General features: G+C 57.6%; 1 protein-coding gene across 2 annotated transcripts in view; it reads right to left on the bottom strand.

Moving 5' to 3' along the window:
* The window catches only part of LRP5 (LDL receptor related protein 5), a 99,174-nt gene that overhangs the window by 40,944 nt on the left and 33,688 nt on the right, over positions 1-24,542 (bottom strand). The window contains exons 3-7 of one of the 2 annotated variants that reach the window (XM_045775615.2): positions 23,928-24,125; positions 21,266-21,462; positions 20,043-20,174; positions 2,792-3,188; positions 1,197-1,368 (exon numbers count right to left, since the gene is read on the bottom strand). In XM_045775615.2, the coding sequence (XP_045631571.1) occupies positions 1,197-1,368; positions 2,792-3,188; positions 20,043-20,174; positions 21,266-21,462; positions 23,928-24,125 (1,096 nt within the window). The remainder of the gene's footprint in view (positions 1-1,196; positions 1,369-2,791; positions 3,189-20,042; positions 20,175-21,265; positions 21,463-23,927; positions 24,126-24,542) is intronic. The other variant, XM_087855088.1, reaches the window with a different exon arrangement.

Below are 24,542 nucleotides of genomic sequence, written 5' to 3'. Positions count from 1 at the left end.
AAGTGACCAGAACTGAGGGAGGCGTCCACACCGAGGAGAGGCATAAACGTCGGGGGCTTCCCTGCTACAGGAACAAATTTAATTATCATATCAAGAGCGACTCAAAAAAAATACACCTGTGAGCAAAAAGCAAGTTGCCAAAGAACACATGTGGACAGTGCTTAAATTAATCACGTAAATTACGCAGAACAAGACTACATACCGTTCGGGGAGATACCCGTGTAGTAAAAGAAAATGTTTTGGGAACGCATCACCAAATTCAGAGCAGTGGTCACCTCTGGCTCCAACTACGTTCATAAGATTTTCTGTCTTAAGCTGGACGGTGGGTTCGTGCACGGGATTTTTCATTAAGATTTTGTATTTTGAGGGATGCCTGGGTAGCTCAGTCAGTTAAGTGGCCAACTCTTGGTTTTGGCTCAGGTCATGATCTCAGGGTCATGAGATCGAGCCCCACAACGGCCTCCATGCTCAGCAGGGAGTCTGCTTGGGATTCTCTGTCTCCCTCTCCCTCTGGCCCTCCCCCTACCCCCAAACTCTTGCTCTCTCTCTAAAATAAATAAATAAATTTAAAACCAAAGATTCTGTATTTCGAAATAGTTCAAGACACACAAAAAGTCACTCAAGGAGCCCCCGCGTGTCCTTCGCCCAGCTTCCCCATGGAAACATCTTACACAACCATAGTAGACCCTGTCGTGGCTTCGCTCGGCCACACATCTTGTTAAAGGCCTCTTGCGTGTCAGAAATGTTTCATGATAAATTATTTTTCAAGGATGCTATCTGGCCAAATAGCAGAGCACAGGGACACCTGGGTGGCTCAGCTGGTTAAGCGTCCGACTCTTGAATTGGGCTCAGGTCATAGCTTCAGCATCATGAGATCGAGCCCCATGTCGGGCTCTACACTCAGTGCAGAGCCTGCTTGGGATTCTCTCTTCCTCTCCCTCTCCCCCCCAACCCCGCTCACACGTGCACCGCCCTCGTGCTCTCTCTCTCTCTAATATAAATAAAATCTTTTAAAAACCCCAGCAGAACAGAGGCATTCGTCTGATGCCAGCCTGGTACACGTGACGGGCGGCAGGGGCGGCCAGGCCTGGCTTCTGCCTAAAACTCAGGGCTCCAGACCTGCCGGGCTGTGCCAGACGGCACAGCCTATATTAAACAGCTTCAGGAACCAACGCCCACCGGTGGGGATGACTCACCTCAATTTTGTCCGTCTTGGCATCCCCCCAGTACAGCTTTCCCTCCTGCAGGTCCAGGGCCAGGCCGTTGGGCCAGCCGAGGGACGTGTTCACCAGGATGTGTCGCTCCTGCCCGTCCAGGTGGGCGCACTCGATTTTGGGGTTTTCCCCCCAGTCCGTCCAGTACATGAGGCTGGAGAAGAAGCACACGTCCTTGACGCTGTCTGTCTTGTCCCTGCTGCACCCCCGGGGCTGAGGACCACACCCTCCCCATCCCATGGCAGGTGCTCAGGAAACGCTGGCTAACTGGACAGGTGAATGCAAGCCCGGCACGCAGGCCCGGGGGCTCCACGGGAAACAGCGGTGCCCACAGTGCGGGCTTCACGACACAGGGTCCTGGGACTCGAAGGGGGCTGGTGGGACTCCTCTCCCGTCCTGCAGGTGGGCAGACAGCAGACGCCCTGCTGAGAGACCCATGGGCTGGAGGGGCCAAGCACCAGGGAGGAGGACAGGTGGAATGCAACTTTCTTCAAAGAGCCGAAGGGCTCCCGCGTGCAAAACGCAGGCTTCACAGGCAGACAGGCCAAGAGGCCCAGCTCTGCCAGCAGGCACCTCGAGCAGGTCTGCGCATGTTCTGAGCCTCAGCCCTGGGGGGAATGAGACAAGCACCTCAACGCCCGTGGGTGCACCACAGATGGCAGCCACTGCCGGTCACCATGGTTACTGTTACGGCAGCCCTACGACTCCCCACGAGGCACAGCTCCCAGGTCTCCCTCCTGTCCTTCCAGCTCCTCCTCCAGGCTGTCTCCAGGACACTGCCCGTATCCTGCGAGGAGGGCTGGAGGCTTCCCCTGCAGCCCCGGCTCCACCCACCAAGAGCTCCAATGGTTCCTCCTCCCTCAGGATCTGCCAGTTTCCCATTGTCAGTCATGAGCCCCAGGAAGGGGGCTGCTACCCTCCCCTGAGCTGCTGAGGTTCCCAGAAAGGCTCCTACATCGATTGAGAAGCTGTTCTCACAGAATCCTAAAATGGAAAGTTGGAGCCACACTGCCAGGTCTAATCCCAACCTCCTGGCTGTGTGACCTTAGGCAAGTCCCTTACCCTCTCTGGGCTTCAGCTTCCTCTACTGTACAACTGAACCCACCTCATGGGAAGAGAGGAGAGGGTAAAGATTCACCGTGTATAATGTTTAGAAGAGGTCCGGTCCATACGCAATAAGTGCGTACCGTGATCAGCCTAGAAATCACCCTGGTGAACCATTCCATTTTACAGGTGCGAAGGGTGAGGCCCAAGGAAAGAAATGACTCACCCAAGCTCTCCAGGCCCTGTATACTTATACACAACAGCCTGTGTCAGAGCTTCTCAAAGTCTGGTCCCTGGACCAGCGGCAGCAGCATCACCAGGGAGCTGGTGAGAAATTCAAGTTCTCAGGCCCCACCCCAGACCTCCTGAATCGGAACTCTGGGAAGAGGGCCCAGCCACCTGCATTTGAACAAGCCCTCCTCCAGGGGATTCTGATGCCAGAGAAAGTTCCAGAACCACTAGTCTCTCTCACTTCCGGGTGGCCTGGCTCCAGCCCCCGCCAGGTGGGAGGTCCGCCTACCCCCCAGCCTTACCCCATCACGGGGTGCAGCACAATGGCCCGGGGCTCGTCCAGGTCCTCGGACACCAGGATCTTGCGGGAGGTGCCGTTGAGACGGGTCACCTCAATGCGGTCGGTGCCCGTGTCCGTCCAGTAGAGGTTGCGGGCCACCCAGTCGACCGCAATGCCGTCAGGGTCATTGATCTCGGTGTTGACCAGCGTCTGTGCCCCCGACCCGTCCAGGTATGCCCTGCGGATGGCCCGCACCTCGTCGTCCGTCCAGTAGACGTAGCCCTCCAGCGGGTCGTAGTCGATGGCAATGGCGTGCCGGATGTCATCAACCTGCAGCACGATGTCGGTAAAGTCCGGCGTGTCCAGCGAGATCCTCCGCAGGTCTGTCCGCCGGGCCAGCAGCAGCACCTCCTCGGCCCCTGTGGACGGACACGCAGTGGGGTCAGAGGCCTGTGCTGGGCATGGCAGGGAGGGGCTCAGCCAGCTCCCGGGGTCAGAGTTTCCTCACAACAACCGGTGACTTTGGGTAACACTCGCCGAGACCTTACTACGTGGTCACTAGTTCATCCTCATGAGGGCTCTACGAGGCCAGCACTGTTTGTATCATCATCTTACAGATGAGACCACGTAGGCACAGAGAAGTCAAGTAACCAGCTGAAAGCCACACAGCCACCTGACTTCAACCACTGTAGAAGGGCTGCTTCACACTCCGTCCCCTTTGCCACTTGCCTGGTCTGATGAAAGGCCCAGAATGGGGAACGACCCACCTCAATTATGCAGCAACGCAGGATGGGGACAGGGACAGAACCAGCCAGGCACATCCGTCAAACTCAGGCCCCTAGGCCCAGCCTCTGCAGCCAGCTGCCTGGTCAAGCCACAGCCCTCAAACAGCAGATGCTCTCCTGTACCCGGCGCTAGCTCCCTGCTACGGTGGCAGAGCCCTCGGAGCCCGGTGCCTTGCAGAGCCCACCTGGGGTCCCCTGCCCGGCTTTTCAAGTAAGGGTGGGACTCAGATCCTCACTGTCCTGCCCCAAGGCCCAGAGCTCATAATCCAATTCCTCCACTAGAGGGCGCACACATGCCAGCAATGGCTTTATGAGCCCAGGGCTGGGAAACTGAGGCAGACAGTGCTCAGAAGGCACCTCAAGTGCCTGTCTGCTTTGGAAACCTCCGAGACCCAAATTCAGATTTGTTCCTGAGTTGGTATGTGTTGGAAGGAGGGGAGGGGAATTCTGAATTTCAACAAACTGTCTTCCTCTGGGCTCCATTCCCAAAATGTTCTGTTGACATCTGACCTGTCCTTCAAGGCCCTGGTCACACATGCCGCCGCCGCCTCCTCCTCCTCCTCCTCCTCCTCCTCCTCCGCCTCCTCCAGGAAGCTTTCTTGCCACCCTTACCCCAGCAGATGGGCTGACGGCACACACACACACACACACACCACACACACACACACACCACACACACACACACACACACCACGCACACCACACACACACCACACACACACCACACACGCACACCACACACACACCACACACACGCACACCACACACACCACACACCACACACGCACCACACACACACACGCATCCCACACACACGCACACACACGCACACCACACACATCCCCCACACACGCACACACACGCACACCACACACACACGCACCACACACACACGCACCACACACACACATGCATCCCACACACACGCACACACACGCACACCACACACACAACCACACACGCACACGCACACACCACACACACACACACCACACACACGTGCACACCACACGTGCACACCACACACCACACACACGCACCACACACACACCACACACCACACACACACCACACACACACCACACACACACATCCCACACACACGCACACCACACACACCACACACACACGCACACACCACACACACACGCACACAGCACACACAGCACACACAGCACACACACACACCACACACACACACCACACACACCACACACACATCCCACACACACGCACACCACACACACACGCACACAGCACACACACCACACGCACACACACGCACACCACACACACCACACACACGCACACAGCACACACACCACACACACACACCACACACACACACACACCACACACACCGCACACCACACACACACACACACCACACACGCACACACCACACATGCACACCACACACACATGCACCACACACACACTCCACACACACCACACACGCACACACACCGCACACCACACACACACACACCACACACGCTCTGCCCCTCGGCATGGGCACCACACTGAATGGTTCACTGGGATTCAGGCACATGCCCCCTTGGCTCCGCAGACCCCAGACCCACACCCAGCGCAGGTGCTGACAGCCTAAGACAAGCAGGGAGAATGCAAGGCAGAATACTCTGTGTGACTTTGGACAGGTGCCTAACCCTCTCTGGGCTTTGGTCTCCCCATTTAAAGTGAAGAATCAGCCCAATCCGATGGTGTCTGACTTTCTGTTTAGCTCTGACATCAAGGAAACCATAAATCAGACTCCATGCAGGGGTCTGGCTTCATCTGCCACCAGGGAGGGACAGGGGAAGCCCCCCAGGGCACAGCCAGGAAGAGCCCCGTCCAAGAGGGCATCTGCAGAACTGTCCGAAGAGACCATCAGGCTCCCAAGCTGAGGCCGGGGCAGCTCACTGTCCAAGGGTGTGTGTCAAACCCCACGTGACTTCAAGCGGCACTTCCTCCCTAGAGAAAACACTGGTCCCCAAGGGAAAACGATGCTCTGTCCCAAAACACACTTTCTAAAAAATTTTTTATTTTATTTATTTGAGAGAGAGAGAGAGAGAGCGCGCGTACGAGCGGGAGGAGGGGCGGAGGGAGAGGGAGCAAGAATTCCAAGCGGGCTGCGTGCTGAGCAGGGAGCCTAATGCGGGGCTCAATCTCACGACCCTGAGATCATGAACTGAGCCTAAACGACTGAGCTCCCCAGGCAGCCCCGCAAAACACGTTTCGTGCCTGTCTCACCCACCCCCGTTCCTATGGTCCTCCAGACACAATCACCTAAGACAGCGTGATCCACACACCAGTCCCGGAGGTATTGATTATGCCCCATCTTACTGACGAGGAGCCTGATGCACAGACAGGTCAAGCTCCCCGATCAAGGGCACACAGGAGCAAGTGGAAAAATGAGGTCCCACAAACACCTGGATCTCACACAGGAAGCCCGAGGCCGATGCGCCGCCCAGCTAGCGTGGTCACCCGCCAGCCACTATCTCTGTAGGCATCTACTTTAGACCAGGCCCTGGACCAGCAACCGGGGTGGGGGTGGGCAAAACAGACACAGGAGCCACCGCCACGGTACTCCTGGGGTCACAGGGCAGAGACCTTCAGTGAGGGAGACCATCAGTGAACGGGGACTAGGAAGGAGAGCTGGGGTTACAGGTGGGCCTGCTAAGGGGGCCGGCTGAGACCGGGGAATCCGGCTCCAAGAACCTCGGATTCATGCAGCTGTGACCACGTACTAGATTCCGGCAGAGCGTCCCCAAGGGCCACAGAGCCATCAGGGACTAAGTGTGCCTGGCCCCAGCCCTCCATTAACCAGGTCAGTATAAAGCCTCCAGCACACCCCATTGCCAGGGAACCCCATTATCAGCATCCCTTAGAATTAAGTCTCTGTGGCTGAGGCAGTAATTAAATGCCAGGATAAATCTGTAGGTGATAATTGACTCCAAGGGGGGGTGTCTGACACCCCCTGGGCTGCAGAGCCTTTGAAGTCTTTATTTGAGCTTTGCCTGGAAGACAGGGACACTCGAGGTGAGAGCCAGAGCCCAGCCTATCGCCTCAAGCACGGAGGGGGGAGCATTCTGTCCAGGACAGGCCGGTGGGGGGGCAGCTGCAGAGAGAGAACCCCCGGCCTGGGCTCCGTGCTGGCGGCTCGCAGAGGCTGCTGCCCACAGATGACCTCCAAGGCTGTTTGCAGGGAGGTCTGAGCGGCAAACCTGGCCTCGGGCCACCTGGGTGGGTGCAGGGCACTGTACCGGGCCAGGAGGAGGAGAGGCCACCCCCCTCCCTGGGACCAGACACAGATCCTGGGTAGGAGTTTGTTTAAACACCAGGGAAGTAAATTGTTTAGAAACTAACAGTTTGGCCAAATGGTTTTCTTTGGGGTTGTTTAAACCAATAGCCGGCCCCACATCGCTGCCAAGGAAAGTGAACCCTTCCCCTCGCTGGCTGGGCAGCAGTCCCCGGAGCCTCCTGCGGGCGGACTCCTGACCTCTCCCCTTCCTCCCTGCACACACACACGCAGGAAAGAAGGGCAGCGCCCTTGTTCTGGGGCCAAGCGCAGGGCACGGACCACAGGCCAGGCCGGGGCACAGCCTTCCTGGCAGCCGGCGTTCTCAAAACAGAACAGCAGACCTGAGGGATGGCCCAATGTCACAGGCATGTCAAGTTCAACACCATCCCTCCCAGCCAACACCCCTCTGGACCAAGCTGCCTGCCATCACAGGACACCGTCCTGCGGGTCGCACAGACCAGAAGAGATTCAGGAAAAGGCTGCCATTACACATCAGCACAAACGGGGGGCTCGTGACAGCGGAAACGGACCCCTTCATGGTTCTGGAGGCCAGAAGTCAAAACTCCAGGTGCTGGCAGGCCCATGTCCCTCTGAAGGCTCTGGGGGAGACGTCCTTGCCTCTTTCAGCTTCTGGCGGTTACCAGCAATCCCTGGATGTTCCTTGGCTTGTGGTTTCACCACTCCAACCTCTCCCTCTGTGCTTATACAGTCTCCTCCCCTGTGTCTCTGTGCCTCAATTCCCCTCTTATAAAGTCACTGGCTACTGGATTCAGGGCCCACCCTACTCCAGTATGACCTCATCTTAACTTGATTACACCTGCAAAGACCCTGTTTCCGAGTTAGGTCACATTCACAGGTTCCGGGGATTCAGCATGTCTTTTTGGGGGACACAGTGCAGCCCACAAGAGGTGGGGAGTAGAGGTGAGAGGTTCTGTGGAAGGACAGGCAGGTCCAAGGGGTGGGGGGACCCCAGGCAGGGGGAGCAGTGTGGCCAGGTCATTGCTGCAGCCAGGATGGACGGGAATGGGGCTGACCCACAGGACGCGGGGGCAGCTCTGCGCCCACCGCTATCTACAAGGAAGCCTCGTGCAAACAGCATGCTGTGCATGCAGCAGGAGCCCAGCCACAAGACAAACAAAGCCTCCCTGGAACAAAAGCCTGGCAGGAAACACACGCAAATGTCCACAGCGGCTATCTTTGGACCTTTCCCGGTCTTCCTTCTGGTCTCCAGCGGGGGTCTGCACACGTTTTCCGTAAAGGACCAGCCGTCAGCGCGCTAGGCTCTGCAGGTCACGACCCCCCTGTCGCCGGCGGCCAGCTCAGCATCATAGCGCGAAAGCTGCCGCAGACAGTGCATGAGCAGAGGGGTGCGAGCCAGACTTCACGTAGGGACACCGAAATTCGAATGTCCTCTGCTCTTCCCACGTTACAAAACATTCTTCTCGTGAGTCTCTTTTCATCCATGCAAAAATGTCCAAACCATTCTGAGCTCCAAGGCTGCACTAAAATAGGCTGCGAGGGGCGCCTGGGTGGCACAGCGGTTAAGCGTCTGCCTTCGGCTCAGGGCGTGATCCCGGCGTTCTGGGATCGAGCCCCGCGTCAGGCTCCTCCGCTGTGAGCCTGCTTCTTCCTCTCCCACTCCCCCTGCTTGTGTTCCCTCTCTCGCTGGCTGTCTCTATCTCTGTCGAATAAATAAATAAAAAATCTTTAAAAAAATAATTAAAAAATAATAATAAAATAATATAGGCCGCAAGCCACTCGGCCCACGGGCCATGGAGGTTTGCGAACCCTCGGCCGACAAGTATGCGTGCCTTTCACAACATGAGACGGCCCGTCCTAGTAACGGCGGAAACCGTGTCAGGAGAGCAGATACACAGGAGCTCTCGGGACCCTCCGCTCGACTTTCCTGTAAACCTAAAACTGCTGTACGAGATAAAGTCTGCACTTTTTTAAGTTCACTGAAAGGCATCTAAGTCAAGAAGAAAGCCGCCCAGACCCCAGCAGCAAACAGGAGAGAAGCGTAACCGGAAGAAGGTACTGCAGGTGGAAAATGCCGGCCGCGCAGCGGGGCTGCAGCAGGGCCCCCGCCTCCCAGAGGACGGTGCCCAGCACGCACTTCCTGGACGGCAGTGTGGCTCGGGGACCCTCTGCCCCAGCCATTTCCCCTCTGAGAACCCAGCCCGAAGCAGCTGCTAGAAATGCACGCGGATTCCTGGTCACAGATTCCTGGCTGCCCAGGGTCATCGTGGCCTCGCGATCACAGCAAAACCCAAACCCACGGAGAAGGGCCTGCAGGCAACGTCAATATCCCACAAAGCGAGAACATCAAATAAATGAAGGGCCCACGAAAGCACCGGGCTCTGGAGTAGGGCTGGGGGAGGTATGCCCTCCGAGCAGTGGAGGAGGTCAGGCCCGACGGGGGTCCCGCGCTAAAAGACATCGTGCAAACCCAGATCTGAATGCAAGCAGAGGGGACAGAGGAGCGAGAAACAGCCAAAAGTTAGCAGCGGTCATCTCTGGGCAGCAACGTCACGGTTACGGGTGGTTTCTATTTACTGTTCTTTTGTGTGATGGTTTCCTTTCGAGGGTGAACGCAAATGTTACTTTTCAACAAGAAAACATCAAGACTTTAAAACCTGGTGCCTGGCTTATGCCGAGAGGCCTCATGGTTCCAGCGGTGGGGGGAGGGGCTGGCCTCTGGGGACAAGGCTTTCTCACTGGCCAACCAGTGGGAATGGAACGGCCACACAGGGCTGACCTATTTGGCCTCCAGGTTCTGAGCCAAGTGGGAGAGAAGAATCACAGGAGGAAGGATGGGGCAGAAGGATCCACAGCCCCCCGGACAGCCCAGGAGGAGAGCCCCCTGCCAGGGGGTCCAGCATGGAGACCTGGAAGATCCTTAACGGTTAATCCCCTCTGCACCCCAACATAGGAAAGTATTTTTCATGATGAGCAAAACCACACGTCCCAGGATGTGGACCAACCAGGCCCTGCATTCCCCCCTACCCGCCACCCAGCATCAGGCCTGGCCCTCCCAGCGGGCAGAGTGGACATCACAACTGTCCCCTTTGAACCAAATGCATCTCTAAGAAAGGACGGTCCCCACTCAGAGGCTCACACCACCCCAGGGCGGCTCCTTCTACCAGCTTCTTTTCATCACGCTGCACTTGGGAAGCGGAGCCTCCTGTCTCCCTCCAGCCCCAACCCCCCTCGCTGCCCCCCACCTGTGACTTTGTGCAGGCAGAGCCAGGTCCCAGCACAGGCCGCCCTCCACACTACCGTCTCTGAGGCCATAAACAGCTTCACAGCTGGTAGGCAGCCAACTTATTTTTGTTTTTAGCAATTGATTAAGTTTCTCCATGGCCCCCTGGGGTAAGCTGTTGGACAAGCACGGAGACCACAGCCCGGCGTCATGGCCCAGGAGACCGTGCCGAGTGACCACAGGGGAAGTGGCAGGGCCAGGCACTGGCTCCACTGGAAACCTGAGGCCCGAGCAGCTGTCTGCCTGCACAGCCCACCCCGGGCCTTCCCTGAGCGTGTGGGAGGCTGTCGCCCACCAAGAGCGGCCGGGCAGACGCCTCTGCCCGGGGTCCAGCCTCCATCTGCACAGCTCTAAAATGGGGGAGTCACTCGTCTGCCTCGAGGCCTGGGGCGGCCAGGGCAGCAAAGTCAGTGACAGCCTCGTGCCTCCCTTGCAGCCAGCCCCTTCCTCTCCTATCACCAGGAGTCAGCCCCTCACATGGTCTTCTACCACCCGCCCTCCCCACTGCCCCTCAGGGGCTGCTCACCGTACAGGCCATACAGCCCAAAGGTCACACCCAACCGCGGCTCCCAGCCACACCTCCACACCTCCTCACTGAGTGACCTGGGGTGAGCAACTTGACCTCTGTCTCTTCACAGGTAAGAGTCAGGAGTGGCTAAGGCTCCCCAGCGAGGCTGGGAGGTCCCGTGACAAAGTCAGTGAGCCTCTGAGCCCAAGGCCACAGCCCCAGCACAGGTGTGTCGTCCCCCCCCCCCCCCCCCCCGTGGCACTGAGCACGCCCCGGGGACCTGCCTCAGGCCACGTTCTCTTCACGACCCAGGCCAGAGGGTCTTGAGAGAGAGAGAGAAACAGGAGAGCAAAATGCAGCTGGTTGGACCAATTAAAGGTGGGCGACCCGGTCACCTGAAATACGGGAACATGGGGAAATACGGGACGATATAAAACAGGGGCTCACATGATGGAAAAGGCCCGGTCCCACGTCTCTGGGCACGTGGCTCAGCTCTAAAAAACCGCACAGAGGGCACCGGGTGGCTCAGTGGGTTAAGTGCCTGTGTCAGCTCAGGTCATGATCCCAGGGTCCCGGGATCGAGACCGGCATCAGGCTCCCCGTTCAGTGGGGAGTCTGCTTCTCCCCACCCCTTGTTCATGCTCTCTCTCACTCTCTCAAGTAAATAAAATCTTTTTTTAAAAAACCCAAAAAACAAGAAAAGCACACAGAGTGCCTTCCCGAGCCCAGGTGCTCTGTAAATAGCAGCAATCCTTCTTCCTCCCGATGACACCCTGTCCCACAGCTCCTGGAGGTGGTGACGGCCACACCCCACTGTGCCATGGCACGTGAAAGTCCCCGGGGCCCCGACAGAACAGGGCAGGCTGCTTGGGTCCAAATCCTGCCGCTATCCCTTCTTCTGGGGCCTTGAGCAAGCTCTGACTGCCCCAACTTCTGAAGCAGGCTGGCCCCAGACCCTCTCTTACCCAGCTCCCGCGAGGCCCAGTGATATGGCGCTCCGAAGGCGCCTGCACGGCACCCCCGGGCAGCATTCTTACTGCTACTGTCCAGCCTGCCCTGGCGGTGGAGGCCAGAACCACGGAGGAGGCTGGTGGGGGGGCACCCGTGGTTCACGCAGTTCGACCTAACTCAAGCGCACTGCACCTTACAGGTTTTTTTGTTTTGTTTTGTCTTTTTAAAGTAGGCTCCACGCCCAGCATGGGGCTCAATGTGGGGCTTGAACTCACAACCCTGAGATCAAGACCTGAGCTGGGGTCAAGAGTCGGATGCTTAACTGACGGAGCCAGCCAGGCGCCCTAGCACCTTACAATGGATAAGGTGCTTTAGGACATGTGAGCTCACTTGATACTCCCAGGTCAATGAGACCCGAAGATCTTGCATTTCGTCAGGTCACGGCCACATCAGATGCCCTGATTCCCACCTAACCAGGGTGGCAGGGAGAGGACAAGGCGCAGTCACCAAAGTCGTTGCCCACTCCGGGATGACCAAAAACCTCAGCGCTTGCCACGGCAAATGCTCTTGAAGGCACCTACTCAACTTTCCCAGCATCTTTCCTGGGCCTGACGTTGGTCCCACGGGAAGCCGGGATCCCTCCGGCGCAGTGGACATGGGAGCGCAACCTAAAACATGCCCCAGGGGGACCGGGGCTGCCTGAATGGAGGCCTGAGGGAACAGGAGGTGAGCAGCCACGGGGAAGGGCACTCTAGGCAACGGGTGCAGCACAGGCAAAGGCAGAAAGGTGGGTGGGAAGGGAGCAAACCATCCACTTCTGCTGGAGTAAGAGGCCAAGGGTGGGGCGCCTGGGTGGCGCAGTCGTTAAGCGTCTGCCTTCAACTCAGGGCGTGATTCCGGCGTTCTGGGATCGAGCCCCACATTAGGCTCCTCCGCTGGAAGCCTGCTTCTTCCTCTCCCACTCCCCCTGCTTGTGTTAATAAATAAATAAAATCTTTAAAAAAAAAAAAAAGAGGCCAAGGGTGAAAAAGAGCCTCCTGGCCTCGGTCCGAGGACACACCGGAGGCCCAGCGTCAGCCCAGCACACGCGGGCCATCAGCTCACCGCCTCCAGGGCTCTGGGAATTGGGGAGGGTAGACGCACCGAGGCCCGGTCCGGGGAACCAAGACAGAGGAGCTGCAGCTGTCCGCAAAGCCAGAGCAGGCATGAGGGGCACGCGGCGGGCCGGGCTGCGGCAGCCTGGGGGCTCCCCGGCCTGGACCTCAAGCCCAGAACCCAACTCCACAGGCGAAGGAAGCTGCTGAGCTCTGGGGCCGGGCGGGAGCTGGACTCGGGTGAACCAGCGAGGAGGACGCTGCACGGGCTGGGGCTGGGGGACAGTGACTGCCTCGCAGCTCTCCGTCGGCGGCCCCAGGGCACCCAGGAGGCGCCGCCTGGCCTTACTGCCGGCCCCAGGATGACAGTTTTCTCTTTCTAAGAATACAGCGTGCTCCCCTCTTCTCTTTTATTAGATTTAGAAGTTAGTCTTGGGGCTCAGACACAAAAGAGCACGTGCAGTGCAGTTCCATTTCTGTGACGCCCCAGAATAGGCAAAACTAAGCCATGGTGACAGAAGTCAGGACGGGGCTGCCCCGGCGGGGCGGGGACGCGGCTGCAGAGGGCACCCAGGAATTCTCCGGGGGCCGGAAATGTTCTGTATGCGGACTGGGGTGGCGGCGAGGCAGACGCGTACAGCTGTCAAAGCCGATCACCGCGGACACTTAGACGGTGCGTTTTACTGCCCGCAAGTTATACCTTCATTTCCAAAAAGAAGAAAAAAAGAAAAAAAAGTGGGTGCTTGGAGTTGTGACACCATTTCCTGGGACTGTGCAATCCGATTTTCTTGCTGTTAAAAATTCACGGTCCATGGCTGAGAACAGCAGCTGCCTTCTGTTTGCAGAGTCAACGCCAATCACGGCCCGGGCGGCGTCGGCCTCGGCCACAAGGGCCTCCATTCTTTTCCCTTTGACCTACTTCCCTGATAAGTGACAAGACAGCCAGACTGGGAACAAACGCGCCCCTTATTCCTCGGCCCTGAGCCTCGGCTAATCCGCCCAGAGAGACGGATGGATGTGAGGGGCTTTGAGACATCGCCCCAGTTGTCAGTCTGCCCGGCAGACCCGACAGTGACGCCTCTGTTCCCCCACCCCCCGCCACCTCGGCCCACCACATCCCCTCGTCCTTTTGTTTCCTGTCCCCGCGAACATCTGTTAAAACTACTTCTTGGCAAGGTGCAGCAGGCGGCCCCGTAAATCACGAAGCCCGAGCCTCCCGCCCGCCCCAACATGCAGCCACAGCCTCCTCGCGGAAGGCCACAGTGGAGGGCACAAAACGGAGTGGCAGCCTGGCCCCCTCCCGGGGCTGTGAAGCCACATGCCCTGGACACAGCCCCAGGGAGTCCCCTGCCCAGGTCATTCGGGCCCCCAAGCAGGGATGCACACTGCCCAGAAGCCCCCCGTGGTGAGGCGGGGACAGAAGTCACAATAGGGCAGGTTCCACAAGGAGCCGCCGCTGGAGCAAGGGGAGCAGCAGGCTTCTTCGGACAGTGGTGGGAACTCCCAAATAAGGCCCCGCTACTGCTGTTTTTAGCCCGTCCCACATAATTGGAAAAACATGGGGAAAAGCAAAGCCAGCTGGGCGCCTCCATCGGCCAGGCTGCTGGGGGGTGGGGGAGGCTGGCGCTGGAGGACGCACGGTGCGTGGGATCGCAGCCTGGCCCAGCCATCCTCCCCGCTGGCTCACGGGACAAGAGTCACTCAGGACCCCAGGGTCTCACCAAGCCTCCCCCCCAAAAGAGCTGGGGTCCAGGAGGGGGCTCCTTGCTCCTTCCTAGTCTCAGAACCCACAGGACCCCCACCGGGGCCATGTCAAGAGGGGCTGGGGGACCTTGAGACATTGCAACCCACAGCAAACGGGTGTCACCCTGCCCACAGGGCCACGGGGACACAAGACACTGTTGATCCAAGGCAAGGGAGTCTGGTCTCCCGTCCTGTCCCTGTGGCCCCCACACAGGCACCGTGGAAAGCAGCCTCTCATCTGACCCCCCAGCTGCACGGAGGGGAGTCATCCTGCTCTCCCCATTTCACAGGTGAGAGGGCTGCAGCTGGGACGTGACCCGGCCACACCCCGCCCCATGCCATCCTCTGCTTCTGGGGCAGTTTGCAGGCCCTGGGGTCTGAGTGTCATGCCACCCCAGCCCCTTCCTTGGGGGAAGGCACCAACTCCCTGCACAGGGCTGGCTTTCATTTGCTCAAAAGCAGGGAAAAATAGGACTCATGCAAATCATGAAAATTTCTTCCGATTCAACTCCACAGCATAAATGGTCAGACGCCCAGAGTGAAAGCCCCAGGAATCCGCAAGTCATGCCTGAGGCCGTGGCTTCGGGTCCTAAGATGTTTCCGGCCTTGTGGAGGGTTCCCCAACTGCAACAAAGCAGCCTGCCTTGGGTGTGTGTCAAGTGCAGACTCAGCCCTCTGCCTCCCACGTCCGTCCCTTGTCCTGGAGACTCGGATTTGCTGGGGCTGGGCAACCTGGATGTGACGGCGGGGTCTGAGTAATTCTGACACATCCAGACCCCTGCCTCGGACCCCAGTCCTGCCCAGCCATATGCCTCCATCCCTGGAAAGGGAGCCGCGTGCCCAGTGCACTCAGGACGCACACCTCACTCTCCTGCCCGTTCCCGCCCCACACCCCCTCGAACCTCCTCTTGCCGCCACCCAGCCTCATCATCTACTTCTGATTTTAAATGATCAGCGAAGAACTGCTCTTCTGACATCACTCCCTGCCTGGCTCCAAGTTCAAGTTCAAATTTAAGCACAGCTCCTATCTATTGGGCAGCCAGGGCTTCCTCCCAAGAATCAGGTACTATTATCATCTCTTTTTATAGGTGAAGTGACTGAAAGCACAGAGAGGCTGAGTTATTTTCCCAAGATCACACAGCCGGGATGTGAGTGCTGGTATCATAAAACGATAACTGGACACACAAAGCCATCACGTGATTGGAAATTGCTCTAAATTCTGGGTCTGAATTTCCTCACCACCCCAAAAGTCTCTGGCAGACTCTCAACTATCAACCAAAGCCATGTTCGATACCCCGAATGTCGCCTCTGACGCCTCCCCTCTCAGAACAGTGGAGGTTGGTACCCTCCGTTTCTCTTTCCCAAAGGCCTTTCCTCTAGACCAGGACCTCCTGACCCTCAGCGTGCGGCCTCAGCATTCACCCCCGGGGGCGCGGGACCGCACCGATTCCATGGCCCAGAGGAGATCCTCCCGAGCCAGCCCCTGTATCCCATCCTCCCTCCAGCCGCCAGGAAGCCTCTCCTGAGCGCCGGCAGCGTCCACGCGGGCGGCTCAGTTCCGGCCGGCAAGGGGCCCTGCAGCAGGTTCCTGCGCCGGGACCTCCGAGCTCCGCTGTCGGCGGGGCATTCAGCAGGACTCTGTCTGCCTTCTCCGTTTTACCCTCATGCTGCCGGTGACCATCTCCAGGCCGCGTTCACAATCACCTGCACAACGTCCGCAGTCAAAGTCCACACTCGCATGTCATTTACACCCACCAGCAGCCAAAACCACACGCGCCGGCCGACGCGGGCAGCCAGGCGAGGAAAGGAAAACACCCCAGTGTCTTCATCAAACATTTTTCCTTTAACGTGCTATTCCGAGGCAAGGAATAAAACCCGGAGAGCAGGAGATCTGCACCCTAAAACCCAGCGGCCGGCGGAGCTGTCATGTGCTGTGAAGTCCCAAGCCCTCGGGCCCCGTTCACGGCCCCGTCTCTGACTCGCTGTGTCTGTCGCCCAAACAGGAGGAAAGCCCTTCAAACACAGAATCCACTCCCCACACATGCCCCGATCCCTGTGGATTAAGAAATACGGACAGATATCCCCCACATTTCCACCCCGAGTTTCCAGAGAGCCACCTTGCTGGAAAACCCTTGCAATGCTGTGAGAAGTGCCTGGATTTCTTCTCAACTCAAACCAAAACTTCTAGGAAACTCTGTCCCTTCCCAGCCCAGCTTCGAGTGGTTCCAGGGCAGGAAGCTACAGAAGCCCCACGCAGCCCCCAGAACCAGCCAGGCAATTAGTGGGAAGCACCTGGGGCGGGAACCCCTCTTAGTGAAACACGGAACCCAACGGTCGGTCACGCTCTCGCGCAGAACAGGAGCCCCAGCCCGTGCTTTCTGGGTCCTCTGGGAGCTTCCCTCTCCGGTGACATACCCTACAGGGCATCTGCAGCCAAAGCAGAAGGACGCAGCCTCAGCCCAAGAATCCCCTGAGCTGCTCTGTGCAGACAGATTCCCCCACCCACCCGCACGCCCACCCGAGCCGGTGGCGCCCAAAAACAGCAAAAATGATTTTCTTCCTCACGCCTGGCATTCTCCAACTGAGTTATTTGTGAAAGGGCCCTTTACAGTTAGGAGATGGAAGCAGCTCTCACAAGAGCAGGGAAGGTGGCCTCGCGCCGCTGGGTCCCAGGGGAATCTGCAAGCCGGCCATCCTTCCTGGAGGAGGCCAGGAGCTGCAGATCAGCCCCCTGCCAGACAGCTTCCCACAGGACAGGCCTTGCTGCTAATCCACGAGGTCCGCTCCACAGGGGTTGCTGTCAGCTCTTCACCACAGCTTCCAAGCCCCCACCCCCGTGCAGCCTCCTCCAGGAAGCCCTCTTACCCCAGGGTGCCTCCTCTGCTCTGCCCCCCGGGCCCCCCCCCCTCCCGTGGATGTTTGCAGAAAGAACAGAATGCCCTCAAGAGGCTCAACCACAGGCAGTGGGGCCCAGACTCCTCTGCCTGGAAAAGATGACCGGCAGCCATTTGTACCCCAGGGTAGCCTGGGTATGTCCGCTGTGGGTATGGTAGCCTGGGTATGTCCCCAGCTGTGCAGCCGCACTGGGCCCTGACTCTGGGATTCTAGCAGGCCCCACACTCCAGTCCTGCATCCCTGATGCATGGCTCTCCTGCCTCCCAGGGCCCCTTCACAAAAGCGGCCTGCACAAGTTCCCCGACAGGGCAGGCTCTATTGCACGATCCACCTTTTGGGGGGTCGTGTCCACCGCTTCCTCCTCCCCCAGATGTCCACGTGCAGCCCGGCTCCAGACCCCACAAGTGCGCAGAGATGGCAACCATGCCTGCATTCAGCCACGCCTGTCCTCCTCCCAGAGCCGACCTCACCTCCCCATCCAGCGCCGCGGCTCGGGCAGGATCACCAATCCACGGCAGCAACAGACAACAGATTCAGCCCCCTCGAGCCCCGTGGCCAGGCCCCAAGCTGGCTGTCTCAAGGCAGCACGGCTTGGACATAGCAAAAACACAAATAAAACACAAATGCCCAACAGGGGAAGGATGGTTCATTGGATAAATACTTTTCAGGCACTGAAACTCACGTTTTAGAAGCATATACACCTCCCGTAATTGCAAATACTCCTGCAATAATATCAAGTAAGATGGAAAAACCACACTTGGAAAACCAGCGGAAAAAGACACACCAAAATTCGAAGATGACCTCCAGACCGCCCTTCAGCTTCTCCTGTATACGAAGCAGGACCGGCTATGTCACGTACAGGGCCACTGCAAAATGAAAATGCATGGCCCCCTGTCCAAAAATAATTAAGCATTTCAAGTCAGCAACAAAAGAGCCTTAAACCAAGCACAGGGCTCCTCTGAACTCGATTCCCTGAGTGATTGCACAGATCAAACCCCTGTGAAGTCAGTCCTGACACCACCTAGCTCTCGCCTCAGGGCTGCTGCACAGGCTGTTCCTTCTCACTGTTCCTTGCCCTTCCTCCCTGTTAATCCTCCAGTCCCAGCCTGAATGGTGTCTCCTGGGAAGGACCTTCTCCAGCCTTTCATCCCAGTCCTGCCCCCGCCCATCTGAGTCTCTCCTTTGTGTCCTTCCTTACTCCGACCCAAATCTGAATTGGCTTTATTCATTTGTGGGCCTGCCTGCCTCCTGTCAACCCAACTAGCACATTTGCTCCAAGAAGGTCAGGAGGAACAGGCCAGTGTCGCTGACGGCTTTTTTTCTCCGCGCCCAGCACTTAACAGTCACTGCTTGTGAGTACGTGGAACTTAGTATACTCCATATTTTTCAGATTTGGCAGGATAAATTTTTGATTTTTTTTTTAAGATTTATTTATTTGAGAGAGAAAGCACACAAGTGGTGGGGGGACGAGGGAGAGAGAGAATCTCAAGCGGACTCCATGGTGAGCATGGAGCCCGACGCGGGGCTCAATCCCATAACCCCGAGATCATGACCTGAGCCGAAACCAGGAGCTGAACGCTCCACCGACGAGCACACCAGGTGCCCCTGAACATTGTGTTTTAAACCTGTGCTCATGGGGCACCTGGGTGGCTTAGTCGGTTGGGAGGCTGCCTTCGGCTCAGGTCGTGATCCCAGGGTCCTGGGATTGAGTCCCGCATCGGGCTCCTTGCTCGATGGACAGCCTGCTTCTCCCTCTCCACCGCCTGTGCTCTCTCGCACACTCTCTTTCTCTCAAATAAATACATAAAATCTTTAAAAATAAATAAATAAATAAACCCGCGCTCAAGTTCTGGTGACGCTCCCTCCCCTCTGCCCCCAGGTCCCCAGGGAAGCCCCTGGTCTCCCTTTCCTTCCTCCAAGTGTGACTGGCCCAGAGGTGGCTGCCCCCTGACGTCTGTCACTAGCCCCCCGCCAGCCACTCCGGCGCCCACTCCGGTGCCAGCCAGCTGCGCTGGGCCCTGGACGTCCCCGGAGACGGCCGTATGCTGCACACGCATTGTTTCCGGAAAAGCGCACTCTGAGCCTGACACCAGCAACGGAGAGCCTCAGACAGTGCCCCGGACGACAGGGTGACACTTCGGTAAAACGCAATCGCACTAGGAGTCCTTGAAGCAGCAACTGCTGAGAATTCGGGAGGAGAACGAAGAAGTGGACGAACACCCGAAGCAAAGGGAAACACCTGTGTGCGGGGAGGGGCAGCAACTGATCTCCGTGCGCCCGAAGTTTTCTCCCGTCGAGCACGTGCTTGCAACCTGAATTTCCATGGGGCAGGTTATTTGGGCATGAAGACCCCATGGAAATGGGATGCAAGGAGCAAAACGGATCATAAATTCCATATCAACGTGGAAAAAGCAGAAAAGCAGGAGACGAAGCCACACTGTCAGGCACCGGATCGCAGGGCGCCTCCCGATTCATGGGGTCCTCCCCCACTAACGTCACTGTTCCAGTCCCCACAGTTGTCGCCTGGCAATTCACGACGGCGAGCGTTTCGGCTACAATCACAGAAGGCTGGCGTCCCAACGGACCCCAGTCCCAGCTGCTGGGCTGCCCAAGTGCCCTTGGACGCAGAGCCTAGGACGCGAGACACCTTCGCTGGGGAGCGGACAAGGCGCTGACCGCGTGGCTGCCCCCCACCCCCTGCCATGCCGGCCCCCAGCCGGCGCCCCCGTCTCACCTGCCTTGCACGTCTTGCCGTTGTCCTGAAGCTGCACACCAGTGGGGCAGGCGCACGTGTAGAAAGGCTCCCTCGGGGACAGCAGGCACAGGTGCGAGCAGCCGCCATTGTCCTCTGCACACCGTGTGTGGACTGGGGAAGACAGGACGGAGTGAGGGAAGGCTCTAGAACAGGACCCTCGACCCCGCTCCCACCCCCACACACCACTCCTGGGGGGGCATCCTCCCTGCCCCCCCCCCAACCTCCTATAGCAAGAAACCCTCATCTTCTTCAGGGCCCTTTAGACGACACGTCCTCTGGGAGGGCCACCATCAGTCTTCCCGCCAGGATCTCAGGACTGCCCGTGCAGTATCGACTGGGGCTCTTGGAGCAGAGGCCTGTCTAATCTCTGTGACGTGCCTGGACCCCACGGGATCTGCACAAATGCTTGGTGGCCATGCCTGGACACTCTTGGTGCTGACAGCAACCCTTCTCATTCTCCCAAGCCCGTCCACAACCAACACACAACTGAACTGAACACTGCTGGCATTTCCCTCTGCCCGGGGCAGGCTGGGGTGCAGTACCCCGAAAGGCAGAGTATGAACCCCCGTCAGCTGGAGCAGACTTATGGGGTGGTGTCTCTCCTCTCCCTGACACTGTCTTCCATGTGTGGGCTGCCCCAAGTGTGGATGCGTTTAAGGACCATGATGTTCTCACCAGAAAACAACTCCAGAGAGCCCCACCTTCCCTTTGGCGCTGACAACGGTTGCCCCCACTGTTAAGTTCAAAGCTGGAACCTTCTACAGCACCCTGGTCCCCCAGGACCCTGCTAGCCCCTTGTCACAGGAGCCCTGAGCCCGTGTGTTGCAAGCTTTTCACCAACAAGGACCCCAGCCACCACCCTATGGGGACCCCAGGCCGAGAGCCTCAACTTACAGCAGATTGTTCATCAATAACTATGTAATTTCTGTTGGCCCTGAAAACAAAGCAAGCTTCCTTGGGAGTCCCCCTGCCACCTCCAGAGAGAGGACAGCTGGGTGGGAGGCCCCACCGGAAGCAGCCCCCATCCAGGCTCTGCAGACGGCTCTCTCAGTGGCCCCCCAGTCTGGCCCTGCACTCTGCATACACCTCCCTCCCCTCTACCAGCACCTTCTCTCCTCCATTGCTCTGAGGCCAGCACCCCTAGGCCAGGGGCTTCCGCCGGGGGAAGAGGCCATCCACCCCCCGCCCGGCCCCCCACTTACAGTAAGGCTGCCGCTCTGAGCTGAGCACTTGAATATCCATGGGCGAATAAAGGGCACTAAGGATCTCCTTCCTCTTCTCTCCAGTCCTCTTGTTACAGGCGTGGATGGAACGGGTCTGCCAGTCCGTCCAGTACAGAGTGTCCCCAGAGAGCGTCAGGGCAAAGGGGTGCGTCAGGCTGCCCTCCACCACCTTCTGCCTGCAGAGGTGGGAGGCAGAGGGAGGAGCCATCAGCAGGTTCCCCACAGTCCTGCACGTTCGCAGCTTTGAAAACCCTCCACGGCCACTGTGGACCCATTCACATCACACGGGACAACAGTGTGATGGCATCCCAGGCATCCCAGGAACCGTCCCAGTGCGTGCGGGGCACCTCCCAGACTCAGCCAGCCTCCCACCATCCCTCCCAGAGACACGGGCCTCCCCTCCCAACCTGTTTCTAGAAAAGTGGCTAATGGCAAAGGGCCCCACAGGGAAAAAAGGAGGCAGAAAAATGGCGGGGGTGGGGGCAGCCACAGCCGAGGACAACGAGCTGGTGACCAGCACGCCTGCTCTGCCCTGATGTTGCAACAACTTAATACAAATCGGACCAAACGCACTTGCTCACTCCTGTAAGGCCAGTACTTTCTAGGATCAGAGTAAATTGAATTTGATATCGATGCAAGAAAAAGCAGCTCTCTTCCATGTATTTTCTATAATGCCCAGCAAACGAGAACTTGTTTTTATGAGATTATGGACACTGATAACGATTCAGAATTTTACACCTGGTAGCGTGTATGATTATCTGGTTTAATGACCCTGCCCTGCCTCCAGCCTCGCTGGTGGGGGTAGGGCTGCAGGGAGCTGGTCCTCAGCACATCCCCAGCCCCTGGCACCGCACCTTGGAGACAGAAACACTTACAAGGTGTCACTGAACAGCTGAAGGCCACATCCCCTGCTCTTCCCTGATCTGACCCAATGTTGCCTCCTTTTTGTTTCCTTGATATCACTTTTTAAGATTTTTATGTATTTATTTGTCCGAGAGAGAGAGCACAAGCAGGGGGAGCGGCAGGCAGAGGGAGAAGCAGACACCCTGCTGAGCAGGGAGCCCAATATGGGGGTTGATCCCAGGGTCCTGAGAACATGACCTGAGCCGAAGGCAGACGCTCAACCGACTGAGCCACCCACGTGTCCCCTTGATGTCACTTTTTAAATAAACGTACTGAGGTGACCCCCTCCTCAATCACTGCCACCATCACTGCCATCGTCATCATCACCATCATCGCCAGCACCGTTATCACTACCACCACCCTTATCATGTCTTAAATGCCACCACCATCCTTGCTGTCCTGTCACAATCCCTCCACCAGGCACCCCCAGCCTGCAGCCTTTCTAGCCTCTAACACCCCCTTCACAATGGCCAGGATCACTCGGCTCCCCAAGGACCACAGCTCCCCAGGCTGCCACACTCCCCGAGTCTCCATGCAGGCCCCAGCCTAGTCTGTGGCATGGTCAGCAGAGGTCAAGGAGGAACTGAGGCCTCCTGCCAACAGCCATCAGAGTGATCCCCCAGCCTCGGTCAAGCCTTCGGATGACGGGAGCCCCAGCCAGGAGCTTGACTACAACCACAGGACACGCTCTCAGCTAAGCCAGCTAAGCCACTGCTAATTCCTGATATCCCTCCCCCGCAAAAAAACCCCTATTTGCAACAGATAACTAATACGCAGGCCTGGATAAATGCGGCAAACTCGCTAACATCCTCAAATCTGCTGGAGTTGCCATGTGCCTGTGTGTGCAGAGAGCTGGCCGAGTCCTCCCCATGCCACGTGACAGCCCACGGCACCAGCACCCACCTACTCCCCGCCTAGTTCAGGAGCTCCACCGTGCAGCAACAGGGTTCTGTCGTCCCAAGAGAACCCCCAAGACCTGGCACAGAGCTAGCAGGCAGTCTTTGGTCAATAAATAAAATTAAGTAAGCGCCTGTGCATGGAAAGGCTGTTCCCGTATCTACCGCGTAATGAGGTAGGGGGCTGTAAGGCTAAGCTCTCCAGAAAGCTCTCAACGCAATTACCTAACAAGTAAAAAATTCTTTGTAGCTCACTCATTTAACTCATTTTACTGAGGAACTGCTAGGTGTAAGGCCCTCTGGCAAGACTGGGGAAAGTGGTGAACCCCAAGACCAACCCCGCTCCTACCCTCGGGATGTGAACTTGGTGAGGGGAGGAAGGGGGTATAGTGAACTGTTCACAACCCCGTCGGACTCCTGGGCGTTCGGTCTACAATCCTTTATCTGCAATTCTGAAATCCAAAAAAACTCTGAAAATGGTGAGAGTTTTGTTACTGATTTGGTGGCAAAACTGTGCGTGGATGTGGGGCTATTTACGGTCTTCCGACCCCACTTAGAACGAACATTCGGTGTTTTGGTGCAAACATATTCACACAGTGGATGGCAGACGCCCCCCAGACCTTGCTCGGGTGTGGAGTTAGACGTGCCGTGTGCACTCCACTACTGTTTCGGGTTCTGAAAGTCCAGAACTCCTCAGGCCGCCAGGATTTCAGATACGAGACCCCGGGTCTGAGTTAAGAAGCTTCTCCTGCTGATGCCCAGCCCGGACCGGCCAAGGCCGTGGTTGGCGGTGGCTGGGGAGCAGAGGGAAAGGTGGGGGCCCACAGTGGGCGGGCACTTACCGGAACGAACCGTCCAGGTTGGCACGGTGGATAAAGCTGAGCTTGGCGTCGGCCCAGTAGAGCTTCTGCTCCTCCAAGTCGATGGTCAGCCCGTTGGGCCAGTAAATGTCGGAGTCCACTATGATCTTCCGGGTGCTGCCGTCCATCCCCGCCCGCTCGATTCGAGGTGTCTCGCCCCAGTCTGTCCAGTACATGTACCTAACAAGGAGCCAGAGCACGAGCAGAGACAGCTAGCCCGGGTCTGCTTTCTGTCTGTTCTCCGTCTACACGAGTGCAAACGCTAAGACAGAGACAGTGAATTCGTCCTCAAACCTCGCCCACGAGAGATAACCAGGGCTCAGGGGCCCGGCTCTTCTCGCTTCCCATTTGTTTCCTAAGCAGTATTAACTTTCAAACGAAGTTGGGTAATCAAAACATGCTGCTCCAACTTGTCCTCAGTTACCAATATACTCCGGGTAGCCTCTCTTTCCACTAATAGAAATCCTCCTCGTTCTCTTAATGGCGATAGAGTATCGTAAATTATTTACATGACGCCACGTCGGACGTGTGAGTTGTTTATGATTTTTTGCTACTATGAAAATGCCGTAAATGAACAGCTAAAGCCAATTAAAAATA

The sequence above is a fragment of the Ursus americanus genome, chromosome 24, assembly GCF_024610735.1.
Source record: "Ursus americanus isolate L20-20 chromosome 24, mUrsAme1.1.p, whole genome shotgun sequence".
Taxonomy (NCBI): domain Eukaryota; kingdom Metazoa; phylum Chordata; class Mammalia; order Carnivora; family Ursidae; genus Ursus; species Ursus americanus.
This window is presented reverse-complemented; position numbering and strand designations above follow the sequence as displayed.